The sequence below is a fragment of the Marmota flaviventris genome, chromosome 5 (assembly GCF_047511675.1).
Source record: "Marmota flaviventris isolate mMarFla1 chromosome 5, mMarFla1.hap1, whole genome shotgun sequence".
Lineage (NCBI taxonomy): Eukaryota > Metazoa > Chordata > Mammalia > Rodentia > Sciuridae > Marmota > Marmota flaviventris.
This window is the reverse complement of record NC_092502.1, coordinates 148,787,316-148,802,887: the sequence shown is the minus strand read 5'-3', so window position 1 is coordinate 148,802,887 and position 15,572 is coordinate 148,787,316. Positions and strand designations below refer to the sequence as shown.

At 38.5% G+C, this 15,572-nt stretch overlaps 1 protein-coding gene across 1 annotated transcript in view; it reads left to right on the top strand.

The window, feature by feature from the left end:
* The first annotated feature begins 2,218 nt into the window (after positions 1-2,218).
* C9 (complement C9) overlaps positions 2,219-15,572 on the top strand; it is a 35,151-nt gene continuing 21,797 nt past the window's right edge. The window contains exons 1-4 of the mRNA XM_034636111.2: positions 2,219-2,284; positions 2,621-2,765; positions 3,027-3,174; positions 10,221-10,359. Coding sequence (XP_034492002.1) covers positions 2,234-2,284; positions 2,621-2,765; positions 3,027-3,174; positions 10,221-10,359 — 483 coding nt within the window. The 5' untranslated portion in view covers positions 2,219-2,233. The remainder of the gene's footprint in view (positions 2,285-2,620; positions 2,766-3,026; positions 3,175-10,220; positions 10,360-15,572) is intronic.

Here is a 15,572-nt window from a genome sequence, read left to right as displayed (position 1 = left end):
AGTTCATATGATTAGAGTAGGCCCACACGACCCAAAGCAAAATAGTCCCCCCTTAATTATCTCTTCAAAATATCTTTTGCCATCTAAAGTAACATATTCACAGAATCCATTGATTAGGATTGGCAGTCATTGGCAGTCATTATTTACACCATATTAAAATTTGTAGGCTTCATCATAAAAACAATGAAAAGCTACTGAGGGGTTTTCAGTAGGGAAATGGCAAGATCAAATTTGTACTTCAAAAAGATCCCTCTGGATGTCTTATGTAAACTAAGCCAGAAATTATTGTAGCCATCTAGGAGAGATGTAATGTTAGTGTAAATAAGAAAGAAATAAAAAAAAAGTCTAGAAGGAATGAAGAAGAAAGAATGAGTTTGAGTCATTTATATGACTGTCAACAACAAGTTTGAGTGTTTGATTAGATGTCAGAGATGAGGATGGAGTATGAGACAAGGAACACCCAGGTCTCTGACTAGGATAACTGCATAAATGAAGGAAAAGCTTTGAAAGAAGAGGAAAAACATTAAATACATTTGGGAATACCTTGAGTCCAATGGGCCAGTGCAGATGTCCAGTTACGAGTTGGATTCATGTAAAATTCAGGAGAGATGTCTGGACTGTGGTCTTCCCTAGAGGTGTCATTAGCACACACATGGAAGCCAAACTCTGGGGAAAGAATGGAGAAAAAAGAGAGAGAGGTCCATGCCAGGACCTTAAGGAAAAATAGCTTTGAAAACTGTCAGAAGAGGAGGCATAGCAAAATACAGCACTCAGCACAGAAGAAAGAGGATGAGTACAAAGGAGTCTAGTGTCATTCAGCCTAAGGGAAGAGGGAGAGTGTGTGCTTTAAAAGCAAGAGTGGTCAATTGCATTAAATGCTGTGAGCAAATCCATAAAATAAGGACTTAGCTCCCTCAATTGGAAAGTAAGGAGTAAGAGATTGGAGATGAAACTACTTTTTCTTTGTCAAGAAACTTGTTTTAAAAACTCAGAGAATTTAGAAGTAGCTACAGGAGTATGGAGGGATGAAGGGGAGGAGACATGATAGGGAATGAGAGAGAAACGTGTTTATGGCAATTCCTTTAAAAAGCATCATGGTGAATGGCAGGAGGGAGATGAAGGTAGCTGGAAGAAAATGTAGAGTTCAGGAGAAATGTTCTACTTGTTCATTTGTTGGTTTGTTTTCATTTAATCTCACTGATTTGAACACATTGCATTAAAGATGAAAGGTTTTTGAGGAAGAGTCTAAAGTGGAGGTGATGTCCACTGATTAAAGTCATAAAGAAGAGCTGAACTCAAGAGCTTTTGTGGAAGCATGGGCCTTACTTGGAAGGGAGATAGAGGCAGGAAATCTGTAACATTCTTGTTTGTTGCCTTCTGGTTTTATTTGGTCTGGTCTCCTTTCTGTCATTTATTGGAATAATCATCCAAGGTGGTGTGGTGACTAGAAGAGATCCAGATGGTGAACCAAGAGAGAGAGGGAAGTTCAAAGCCAGAAAAGTGTTGCTGAGCCCTGCATCTGGGGAGGCTATAAATGCCAAAATGTATGATGGCAAAACTCCACAAGATCAGGAATAAGTCCAGAAGTGGAGTGTGAAGTGGTGGAGCATCCAGCTTGGGACATTCGTACAGAACACTGGAGAGGGAAAGCCTGATTTACGAGGTGCTTGCTGCAGCAACAGCCAGGCTGGCTGGCTCAAATTTATGCAAGAACCAGGCAACTTTAGGGTTTGCTAGATGCTTGGGGGGAGGGGCAGTGTACAAAGAAAGGGCCACAAGATCTCTAACTTCTATGAATTCATCATCTAGTGGGAAATACAAGAATAATCAGTGTGAACCACCTGTCAGGTTGCTGAGCCAGTTTTCCTCCTCTATTGTCATTATTATTGTTAGGTTGAAAGTCAAGCCATGATACCATCCAAAAAGTAAACAAAAAGATAAATCAAAAATACAAAATACCATGTGTTCAAGTGTCAAATGGGAGATATGGCATATATATATATATATATATATATATATATATATATATATATATATATATATATAGTGTGTGTGTGTGTGTGTGTGTGATTTGGAAGGGGGTTCCAGAGTAAATAGATTAAATTGGTTTGTGAAGACTTCTTAGAAACAGGCACACATTAATGGTCATTATTAATTTGGAGTGTTTTATTACCTTAGTTTTAGCCAAGAGCCAATACAAGGAAATGGCTCTCCATTGCCCATAGACTGCAGAATGAGCCCTTGGAGTGGATGGTCACAGTGTGATCCTTGCCTCAGACAAATGGTAAGTGTTCATCTACATTTCCCCCAACTTCCCCTCATGGATACTATATTGCTTGCATCTCCAGGGAAATGGCTGTGAGGCAGCAGACCACCCCCCAAAAGAGAAATATTCATGTGTAGATAAGTGGTTAACTGTATGTTGTCCAGTCTACTTAATGAACATGGTGAGACCTCATCTTTGGCATGAGAGACTGCAATAGCTAGACTGCAAAGTTTTACTTTAAGTTACTTAATAACTGCCTCTACTTCTCTCTTACAACCATTGAGTCATTTGGGCTCCAGAGGCAGCAGCACTGGGGCTTTACAAAGTCTAACCTTTCCAGCTGATCTTGCGCAGTTTCGCTCAAGGACCATCGAAGCCTTTGGACAATTTAATGGGAAAAGTTGCCTGGATGCTCTGGGAGATAGACAGCAGTGTGTGCCCACCCAGCCTTGTGAGGAGGTCAGGGACAACTGCGGAAACGACTTTGAGTGCAATACAGGTAATCCTTGCGCTCCAGGTTCCTCACTGTGGGTTTCTATGCATGCTCACTAGCGAAGAGAAGTAAACATGCTTTTTTTTTTTTTTTTTTTAGAAATTTATTGGTTGCTCAAAACATTACATTGATCTTGACACATCATATATCATACATTTAAACGTGCTTTTTATTCCAAATGTGATAGTGTCCCTAACAACATCGATATATCCTGTGCAAAGAAATTCAACACATTTGCAAGAGTGTCTTTCCTGATTTTGACTGCAGGCAGATGCATAAAGAGGCGACTTTTGTGCAATGGTGACAATGACTGCGGAGACTTTTCAGATGAGGATGATTGTGACAGTGATCCCCGTCCACCCTGCCGTGACCGAGTGGTGGAAGAGTCTGAGCTGGCACGAACAGCTGGCTATGGGTCAGTATTTATGTTTTTTCCAGATGACTAGGAGTGAAGGCAATCTCCAACACTCTCGCTGGGATACAGTGCAAGAATGATTTGTATGAAGGACACAGTTACTGCAACTTTTGGCTCTGTACCTTTAAAAAATATATTTAGCCTGGAAATGTGTTGAAAGTAGAAGGTACTTTGGCTAAACTGCCTGCTTCAGGAGGGCTCTGTAGAGTGGATTCAACTATCAGAATATTACTTCTCAATCCAGAGGGAGATGAAATGTCGGAAAATCAACTTGACTTGACACGTTAACATTTAGAACTGAGTGGCCAGTAGTAGGTCTGGTAACTCCGTGAAAGCATTTGAATTCTCAACAAGGCTGTCTTTCATTAGAACTACTCTTGGAACAATACCTGATAATAAGTTCTCAAGAGATTCTAGCATTCTGAGAGTGCCACTCATTTTCCCTACAGAATATTGAGACTGAACAGGTGACTGTAAGCTCTAAGGGAAGTCTTGGAGTTTAGAGCTCAGGAATATACACAATAGGAACTATTCTGTGCTCCAAGAATTGGAATAATGACATAGATCTGAGGCTCTATTCTGTTCCAGAGTCAGAGGGCATTCCAGAATGTCCCTGACATAGTCTCCCTTAGTTGTCCTAAGCTGGGTGAATCTGTCCCTAACAAGACACAGTAATTCTCCCACCCAGCAGTGCATAGACAGAGGTTTCCTGGCTGTGTTTCACCATCTGTAATGCAGTGTGTCTCTTTATCCTCATGAATTCAGTGCCTGGTTCATAGTAAATGAATTAATGAAATTAAATTCCATTATAAATCCTTGGTAAGTAGATAAGTAAGTGAATTAATTAAAAAATAAAAATCTGTACATAAGCATTTCCTGAAACACTGGCAGTTGATAACAGTTAAGACTGAAACAGGGTTCCTTGTAAGACATTCAGGATCAGACCTCCAGAACTTCAATGAGGATGCTAGAGAAAAGAAAATGGAGGAAATGGTAAGAGTGAGGCTGACAGAGGGTTTAAGACAGGGGTTATCAATGAGGGGTGATTTTCCCACACACACACCCCAGGAGACATCCAACAGTATCTAGAGACTGTTTTAGTTGTCGGAACTTGGAGGAGATTGGGGTGAGTGCTGCTTACTGGTAGGTGACTACTGGTGGGTAGTGACCAGAGTATTGCGGAACATCCTACCGTGTACAGGACAGCTCAACCCCAAATGTCAATCAGAAATCCTACACCAAAGTGCTTGGCAGTTCCTAAGATAAAGTCTCTATATCAGGTTTGGCTAAAGTGAAAAAGAAGAAACTTCTTTTTTAACAAAATTAAGAACAAAACTCCAGAATACCAAGAGTTAGGCACTAGAGAAGATATGTCACACACCCTCTATTCACTTCATAAAACTTGTCCAAGCAGCCTCAAATATTGCCCACAGTGCCACTGGCCCTTAGTCTACAGGTGGGGACCTTGAATCACGTGGATTTTCTCAGAGCCTCTTAGCAAATGGCAGTCAGTTGTATGAATGTTGTCCAAGACCTCACAGCCCAATCACTGTGCATTTAAATGAGCCTCAACTCTTTCTACTGCTCTCCTTGGGGAGACATTGTGAGTCCATGCTGAAAACACACTACTATTTTATTTTGCTTTATTTGGGATCCAAGAAACAGTTTTCTTTCTAATCTAAAGAGTTTGAATCAGGGAATTACATGTGCTATTTATTTTCACTCAATGCAAATTTATTTTTGTCTTATAGGAAAAAATACAGAATTTTTGGTCCACTTAGCTAAAAAACAATCATTTATAATCTGTTGGTTTCCTTTGTTCAGGGAATAAAAAAATGTGTTACATAGCTTTTGCCAGGGAGTTTCATAATGATGAATCCCGGAGAGCAAGGAATCCTTAAATACCTTGTGCTTTACCAGGGTCTTGGCTGGTGTTGGGGACTGTCACAGGGCTGAGACTTCAAGGCTTAGCGGGTGGGGCCCCAGCTCTGGAAAAGGACAGCAGCAGATGTGAAAAATGAGGTAGCTGGATACTCCATCAGCATTTTTTATTAAATTCCCCATTACCACGAGTAAAAACCTATAACAAATTTAGTCTTCATAAGACCTATTTTTCAGTAGAATTTTCATTTGCTTAATACTTTGACCTTTTCAAATCTTTGTATATTGTATCTCTGTGGGTTTTCATGATAATCTTGTGAGATTGTTAGAGGAGATATTATATTCATTTTATAAATAAGAACTAAATGAAATAATTGAGGCCATTTAGCTAGGTTTTAGTGAACTAAAACCAAACTTTCTCTGACTCATATAAAACTATTGTTTTCCATCAAGCCACCCACCCTTTCCTTCTCTCCATGATCCCCCCACATTTCTTCCATATCATTACAAAGTCTACAAGTCAATAAGTTTTCTGCAAAGCAAAACTAACCTTTAAAAATTAAACTCTTTAAGTAGTTATCTATTATCCAAGTATTTGTATTAAGAATATAGGAGATTAGTATAAACTACTAATTAATATTTAAGAAGAGGTCAAAGCAGCATGCTGTGTTATACTCATAATAATCTTCAAGGGCTGGGGCTGTATCTCAGTGGCAGAGTGCTTGCCTAGCATGTGTGAAGCACTGGGTTTGATTCTTAACAGTACATTAAAAAACTAAACAAATAAAATGAAGGTATTCTGTCCATCTACAGCTACAGAAAATTTAAATAATGATACTCTTCAATATGATTAATATTCCATATTTATTTACTATAAATCTTTGTTTTTCTCATACAGAGGTCTAGACTGTATGAGAAATAGAAGCCATGGGAGTAAACACCCTGATCATAGCAACATGCTTATAAACTGCTTCTACATATTTTAGTCTAGAAATCCTCAACAAAACCTATCAACGGGCACATACAGTCAGATTTGTTTATGCCAGAAAGTCACAGCATTTGAGCTAATTAGTTAATTTCTACTTTTTCATTTGCAGGACTCTCATTTGAATAACCATGCTAGGAGAGTTCAGTTGTATCAGGAAGGATAGAGGCGCTTAGGGAAATCCTCCAACCCATCTTGCATTCATCAAAAGATATAAATCCAAACCAGCTGCCAATGATGTACAATATGCAAGGAATTACTTTTTTTGTGATCTAAGCACTGCACCACTTCTGTAAAGGGAGCTTTCTCATTAATTCACCTGGCAACTTGGAACTGCCTGTGGTTCTCCACGCAGGTGTGAAAACAGGCATTGCTAAATGCTGCCAAAGAACACATGGGTTTTTTATTTTTATTATTTCCCAGGTGATGACTTCCTTTTCATGAGACGTTTTCATGTTTCTTGGCAGAAAAAAAAAAAATTGGCTCATTCTAGAGTAGACTTGCCGTCTCTGTAGTAGTGGAATCCAGTCAAAAGTTTGTGAAACATCTCCTTAGTTGTGCTTCAGATTGTGTCTCAGGTTTATTGTAACTTTCCAAATGGATCCAGCTGACTGGTCAGCTTGCTGTTCTGTAAAATAACCCTCAGACTAGCGTGTGCCTATCGTGAGTGCACCAAACTTTCCAAGGGGGAGACAGGTACATTTTAGGGTAATAGTTCAAGCATTAATTATTAAACCAATCTGCTATAGTAAATCCTCAACTTCCACATGAACATTTCTTCATGAGATTAATAAGTCAGACGACTGAGCTATATTCAAATTGTTAAGCTCATTCTCCTTCTTGACTCTTTTTACATTTATCTCCTACTTTCCAAAAGCAGAATATATACAATTTTACTACAAGGTGGAAAACCTAAGATATGACTCCAGATATAGGTACTCAGTTGGAATTTAATACCTTGGGAATTGAATGGTTTCCATTTTTTTGTTTGTTCATTTTAGCATCAGTGTTGAAAGATGTCCTAAATGATTGTCAGCTCATGGACTATAAAAATTATTTTGGTAAAAGACCATTCTGTATATAATTTTTTTGTATATAACTCAGAAAATCAAAGAATTGAGTGAGTTTTCTCTAACAAAATTCCTTCTATTCTTTTAGAGGTGTATCAGCTATTACACCTGTAAAAATGGAAAGGAAGAATAAAATTGTTGCTGAACTCTGTCTCTTCCAGGAACTTAAGTAATCTTCACTTATGGGTGCAGAAACTAATTTATTGGTGTGAAAAGAAGCCATGTTTATTTCACTGAGATAACTTTCCAATAAAATTTCATTGTGTTTAGTAATTTAGAAAATTTTAGTATACTTATATATACTATTAAGGATGAAGAAATTTGTAAATATTTAGACTCTAGGGTCAAAGGATGTTTAATACTTTAAAATTCCAACTAATATATCTTTTGATAGCGAAAGTATGACAGGGTGACCAATAAAAATGTTTTAAGCATAAACTATATTACATTCTGTGGGGAATGAAAAAAAATAAAAAATTTAAAAATCAAGAATAAAAGAGGGACACAGAGGATATAAGAAATCTCTGTACTCTCTGTTCATTTTTTCTGAAAAATTTTAACTGCTCTAAAAATAACCTACTTTTTTAAAGAAACAGAATACAACAAAATAATATGAAATTCTTTTGAAGTAGAAAATATTGTAAATACTTGCCAAATGCTGGAAATTTTATCCTTTGCAACTATTTTAAGCTAAAGATGAAAAATCTCAGATGTCATGCTAAGAAGGTGCAGGAAAACATAGCTTATCATATGAATATCAGAAAATATTCTTTTCTAAAGTATGCAAACAGAAAATCTAAAGAACACAATCCCAAGCACCCCATGCATTCCCACTGCTCATACTATTCCTCCTGTCCTCTTAGCCCCATTCCAGTTCACCCACCTTTCAGAGCCCAAACCAAATCCTCTTTATGTAAAATCTTTTTATGACTTTCCCATGATGATCTCTTCCTCTTGGAAAACTGGATTTATGCAGCACTTACCTTTGCCACTCCTTTGGACCAAGTATATCCTTCCTGATATTTTTTTTTTCAAATATGTGATTCTATGTCCAAATTCCCAACTTCAAATTCCCAACTTCATGACAGTGGAGACTATGCATTAGTTGTCTTAATATCACCCTGTGTATTACAAACACAATACAGCACACAGGTTAATTTCATTATTTGCTGAAAGTGAAGAGATGCAGTGTTTGGGGGTTTTTATGTTTGTTTATTTGTTTTGTTTTGTTTATTTGTTTGTTTTTTAAAGCAGGTACATGGGAGGGTAGAGTTCTCTATCAAACAAAGATTTAGTTGACGTCCTGGGAAGAAAATACATAGTATTTCTTTCCATAGTTTTATATCTTTGAGTTGGAGAAATTGTATCAAAACCTCAGTAAAACAAAAATAAGAATTAATTGCTCACAAGATGTGGCTTGATGGGCAGCTCTGCCTCAAGCCACAGTGGCCAGGGTGGCTTTGCGTCTCCCTGAGGTTTTGACAGACTGAAGCTGCTGAGTAGCTAGGCTGAAACTGCAGCAACTGTCCATCAGAACTCCTTTTCCAGTTAATGGCACAAATACAACAAAGTAAAAAGAAACAAAGGAAGCATCTTTATGCCAGGCTTCCAAATGGTCCTCTATTACTTTTAACTACATGCTATTGGCCAAAGCATGTCACATGGCTAAGCACAAAGCCAGGGAAGAGGGACCTGCTCTTGGCCCATCATAATGCCTTGACAAGGATATAGATGGAGGGATGGATCAAAACTTAGGACTAAATGTTGACCTGTCATAAGGGACAAAGTGTCAAAGCAAACCAGGTTTATAATTTTTTTCTGTTATTCAAGATAATAGTACTAGTTTGGGGCTCTATATTAGAACTTTAAGGACATAATTTTTGCCAGGAAAGGTAATTTTGGTGCAACAGGTAGTAAAAGATGGTTAACTTAATCTATACCTCAGTCTTGAAAAAGATATTCACCTATCAATTCCTTAGCTTGCTTTCCACTAAAGTTGAGCCACAATGCTTGTTTCCTTGTCGATTCAAATTGGCTAATAATGTGCTATTAATGTGAAAATGTTTTTAACTAATCCACTGGCAATAAGATGTTCTTTCAACTGTTCTTGCATTAGCAATGGGTTTATAGTCAGTTATTCACACTTCAACAAATTGCTCTTGAAACCAATGTTCAGATTTATAATCCAGCTCAAGGGAGCTGGGAATGTGGTCCAGAGCAGTGGACAAGTTTATGCTTTTATGCTAAGGTGAGTTATGGTATGAGGACCAAACCTCATTGGGCCTCCCTGACTCGAGGCCATTTATTCCAAACAAAGCCTAGACAGCAACACTGTGCCCCTGCAACTAACAAAGCAGAACTTCAGAAAGAACCATTTCTTGTACATACATTGTTTTTAAGCCTCCAAATCAAACAACTTTTTTAAAAAAGCTAAACAAGATTCCTATTTATCAATTAAAGCTTTCCAAATAAAAATATTCTGCTGGGAAGAAAAGTAGAACTTTTAAGAAGGCCTTGCTGGACGCTGAGATTTCTATGTTCGTCTTGGAAAGTATAATGGGAATAATATATGCCTGAGGGAAATGAGGCTCTTCACAAGCAATGAGACAGCTGGAGGAAAAGGCTTAAATTTAAAGAGAATGAGGAGAGAGGGAGAAAGAGCCCCAATGTTGATTCATAGACAAAAAAATTACATGCATATGTTTTACTGTCCCCCTGAGATGCTCTGTTCTCAAATAATTTAAATAGTTGGTATTACAGCGTCAGTTCCTGGTTCACTGAGGGAGGTTAGGTAAGAGTTACAGCAGTGGAGCTCAGATTCCAGGAGCCAGATGGTCCCATGTGCCCTGCTTATTGCATTTCCTTCTTTGTGCTCTAAATAGTGCCCTAGTTGCCAAAGAGTTTAAAAGGCCCTCCTATGGTATGCTTTCTTTCTGCCAGAAACACAGAGCTGAGGTGAACGGGCTCTTTCTGCTATTTTGGATTCTACTGCACACATCTTGGGTGACAGTGAGACAACCCAAAGCTGTCTCACAAACACCCATGGGGGGCTACCTTTCATTAGATGTGGTGTTCGCACACCTGACTGACACTACTCTATTTATTCTCAGAATCAACATTTTAGGGATGGATCCCTTAACCACACCTTTCGACAACGAGTTCTACAATGGACTCTGCGACAGGGTTCGGGATGGAAACACTTTGACATACTACCGAAGACCCTGGAATGTGGCTTCTTTGGCCTATGAAGTGAGTCTCTCCTCAGGAGAAAACATGGTTCAGCTGAAATTTACTTTAATAAATTTAGTACTAGACAGGGTGAGAAATCCAATAGATACCTAAGATCCGCTTAAAGAAAAGGAGATGTAGCTTGCATCTCACTAGAAACACACGGTAGTCTATAATCAATCTTCAGTGACATTCACTTAGTGATAAAGATTTGGCAAATACTCAGACTCCCCAACAAGAATGAGCTAAGATTCTGAAAGGACTCAAAATTAAATTAGTGCTGATTTAAGTAGTGATCACACTCTTTCCATGCTACTTAAATTTTTCTCTTTTTTTGCTAGTTCCCATGCCCATAGAAACTGATTTTTACATGTGTTTTCCTTTAATATTGCTCTATGTGAAGAATGCTTAACTAATATGAGTGGCTATTTTCATTAACTTCAAACTTCTCTATGTCTTGTGAAAATATTACTTAAAATGTTTTTTGCCTTATGTAATGGCATTTCAAATGTATTACCTACTTTAAAGTCACCTAATTTTCTAGAACCTTCCATAAACTGCCCCCTTTCCTCATTCAAAGTAATCATATTTATCACCTTTAGAGATGTCTTCGATTCCAGTAAGATATAATAAATAATAATAGTTAACTTATTCTAAAGTTAACAGGCTAAAAGAATCTGTCACTTTAAATGATCTCATAAGTCAAGAAGACCTGTAATATCCACTTTGTTTTCATAAAGCTCTTGTTATTGATGTCAGTCACACCAGTTTGTAAAATACATACATATATATATACACTTTTAAAAAAATGTGGTCAATATTCATTTTTCAAAAACAATATTATAAATTAATTACTACCCAGTGCAGCCTGATGTTATCCTCTTCTCCTAGGGACACTGAAGACTTCAATGTCTGGACCTTTTGATTGGCACTTTGTTTATAAGTGAGCACATTCTCACATTTCCCATACCTGTAAACTCAGAATAAAATCAGTTTCCCTCAAATCTAAGGGAAACTTTGGGGTTGTTGATCTTTCCAAAGAGTGATATGTTTTCTTCCTTTAAGAATGAAATTTTGGGCTGGGGATGTGGCTCAAGCAGTAGCACGCTCACCTGGCATGCTATGGCCCGGGTTCGATCCTCAGCACCACATACAAAGATGTTGTGTCCGCCGAAAACTAAAAAATAAATATTAAAAAATTCTCTCTCTCCCTCCCTCCCTCTCTCTCTCTCTCTCTTTAAAAAAAAAGAATGAAATTTTGCGAGGGGGAGATGATAATGTATCTAAAAGTCGCACTCGTGTTTTTTACTTTCTTAATGATAACCTTACCAAACATGATAACCTTGGCCATGGCTGATGGGAGAAAGGTTATTCATGTATTTTTTTATTTTGTTTTGAGTTCTCAGTTCTACATTTTACAGTTTCCCTGTCTTTACCTCTGTGGCCAGCCTCTTAGTTTCTCTGTAAAAGTGATAACTTTCTAGTGGCACACAATGGTGAAGGTTGGGGCAATCCTAGAGGCAGGGCTCCTGGGATCACAATGGTTGGTGTGGAACTGAGGATGGCCTGGGGTTTAGCACTGTGAGGAGTCTGTTTAGTGTCTGGAGTTCTGGTTTTTGCCCTAGGACTGGAGTTGGCTGGAATCTCAGTCCACAGTCTGGAACTATGGGGCTTTGCCTGGTTCTGGACCTTCCTGGGGTTCAAGGCAAAGTCCAGCCTCACTCTCAACATGGAGGGCTTCTCTCTCTAAAGTGCACTCTCTGAGGTTGAGGGGCAGGTAAGAGAAGAATGTGAAACTGTCCTTCCTATCCCATCCATGCATCTTTTCCTATTTTTTTGCTATACCAGGTGCAATCTCTCAGCTCTTTTGAATGTATTTGTGTTAGGGGATAGTTTTCAAGCTGATGTTTCTTCCAGGGGATGAGCTCTGAAAGGTCTTATTCTGCCATCATTCTTAAGTCACTGGCCCAAAGTAAGCACTCAACAAATATTAGTTGGCATTATTAGCTATTATTAGCTCTACATACTAAATTTGATACATCTTTATCAAATACTTCCTGTGTGTCACGCAAGATTACCATCTGAAAGTCTATTCAATAAGCAGCTATAAGAAAAGTGGTTTTCAAAGAGTGTTTTAGAGGGCCCATGAGTGCTTATAGCAAAAAAAAATTATTAACCTGTGATATTAAGAGAAGTTTCCCTAAAAATGTGATGTTTGAGCTAGGACTTCATACAGAGGTAGGAAAAAGTTAAGTTTTCCTTATGTGTTTGAGTTTGTGCAATATGTGTGTTCTGGGAAGAGTGGGGGAAGAGAATAAAAGAACATTCCAGAAAATCAAAGAATAAAAATGCCCTGTGGTAAAAAGAAGCATGGGTTGTGAGAAGACACATTTGGCTTGATGACTAAACATAGTCAGGGAGACATTAACTTGGAATGAGTATAGTGTGAATTTTATCTTGAAGTCACTTGGAAGACCCTGGAATGTTCTAATTAGAAAATGGTAATAGTGGGATGTTTTTCATTGTTATATTGGGCATTTAACCAGAAAGCCTTGCTTTAAAGGTAGTTATATATGAGTTAGTCTTTCTATTAGATAGTAATAACTTTATGTTCCCCATGCACAATAGCCCTATAAGACATGCTACCAGAAACAATCCATGACCCTGCCTGAAACACAGGTGTCCTGTTCTTCTTCCGGAACGAGAGCTCTAGTTATCTCAGAAGTTCTCTGAAAAGGAAGCTGAACCACTGATATGAACAACTGTGTGATAGAATGTTTTTGTTACCAATAACATAATAGCACAAGATGGGAGTTTTTGTCAGCTTTTTTTTTTTCTGTGACCAAAAGAACTAACAAGGAAAATTAGAGGAGGAAAAGTTTACTTAGAGGCTTATGGTTTCAGAGGTCTCAGTCCATAGACAGCTGGCTCCATTCTTCAGGGCCCAAGGTGGAGCACAACATCATGACATAGGAGTGTGGTGGAGGGAAGCAGCTGGGGAACATGGCACCAGGAAGCAGAGACAGCTCCGCTTATCAAGGACAAAATACATATGCCAAAAGCATGCCCCCTGGGACCCAAGTCCCCTAGCCACTGCCTACCTGCTTACAGTTACCATCCAGTAGATCCCCACCAAGGGATTAATGCACTACTTAGGTTAAGATCCTCATAATCTGATCATTTCACCTCCAAACTTTCTTTCATTGTTCCACACAGGAGCTTTTGGGGACAAATCACATCGAAACCATAACAATGGGTGAGTTATTAAAAAAAAGAGAGAGAGATATGTCTTGCCTCACGGTTCTGGAGGCACAAGGTCAAGGCCCACATCCTAGGCACTCCATTGTAATGATCTTACTCATCACCAAAGGCCCTTTCTCTAAACACCATACTCTGATTATGCTTCTGCCACTTAATTCTCACAATGGGGACTGAATTTCAACATATGAAAATTTGGGAAGCACATTTGAACAATATCCAATCCATAGTACCTCCATACCTGATTGTAGACAAGTTGGCAAAGAATATCTTAATTCAAACTTTTATTTATAAGTAGGTTTTTTTAATTTAGGTTTTTCTTTTATATGTGTGTGTGTGTATTCTTTTTGTTGTTGTTGTTGATAGACCTTTATTTTATTTATGTATTTATATGCGGTGCTGAGAATCAAACCCAGTGCCCCACACATGCCAGCCAAGTGCACTACTGCTGAACCACAACCTTAGCCCCTAGTTTAGGTTTTTCTTTATGCAAAATACATGAGGTTTTTTTTAAAAAATCAAAACATCCAAATGATAAAAAGATGATGCTAGGACAAGTAAGCCTGCTGCCTCCCTAGATGCCCACTTCAGGTTTTCTCCTGTACAGGCAGGTACTGTGGTTTTTACCTACTTTTTTTCTTGTTTTTTGATGTTGTTTTTGTTTTATTTTTGGTACCAGAGATGGAACCCAAAGGTGCTTAACCACAGAGCCACATCCCCAACCTTTTTAAAAAATACATTTTGAGACAGGGTCTCTCTAAGTTGCTTAAAGTCTCACTATGTTGCTGAGGGTGACTTTAAATTTGGGATCCTCCTGCCTCAGCCTCCAGAGCCACAGGGATTAAAGATGTGTGCCACCACATCCAGCTCTTGTTATTTTAAATGCAAAAAAAAAAAAAACCACATTTTTTTTCCTGACAGGGATTAGTGAATAAAGTTCAGAAGAACAATTTTCAAAGCCAGGAAGTGCCGCAGTCTGGCTGGGCACAAATCACAAGCCACTGAAACAGGAACAAACTTTATTTCTGAACTCTACCAGCACACTTCACACATGCTCCTGGGAAATGTGCCGACTGCCACTTGGCTCCTCCAGGAACCAGCAACCGGAAATATCCCCTCCTGTACTTCCCCAACCAATGAAACTCTCCAGGAATCCCCGGGAATCCCCACGAGAACTCCAAAGTAGCAGCCAGGCGGATGGTAATGCCTCACCTGTCAACCAATACTATTGGCAAAATGCCAGGGGCCATTCCGACTCGACTGTGGCTCTCAGCAAGGAAGCTCAGGGCTCATGTCCTAGCCTTTCTTAAATTCATTAATGTGTAAAATACTTTAAGCTGTGCTTGGCCCATAAGCTTTGAGTGTTATCTTAATTCTTTCATTTATTTTTACCCACAAATGGGAGTATAAAAGTATCTCTTCTGCTACTTGCTTTTTTATTTAATATTATTTTTAGTTGTAGTTGGACACAATACCTTTATTTATTTCTTTATTTCTTTCTTTCTTTATTTATTTATTGTTATGTGGGGCTGAGGATGGAACCCATTTCCTCGCTCATGCTAGGCGAGCTCTGTACTGGTGAGCCACAACCCCAGCCCTGCTACTTGCTTTTTAATTATTAATATGTTAGCTTTTGATGCTGGACACGGTGGCAATCACCTGTAATTCTAGTGGCATGGGAAGCTGAGGCAGGAGGATAGCAAGTTCAAAGCCGGCCTCAGCCATTTAGCAAGACCCTAAGAAATTTAGTGGGACCCTGTCTCAAAATAATTTTTTTTAAAGCTGGGGATATGGCTCAATGGTTAAGTTAAAAAAAATAAGATACTAGCTTTTGACAACTTGTTATATTCTATATCTTCATGTGGATTATCTCACTGAATCCTCATGACAATCTTTGGGCTAGGAATGAGTATCCCTGTTTCCAGACTAGAAATCTGACTAAGCACAGAGGGGATTACTGTGAAATGTCCTCAAAG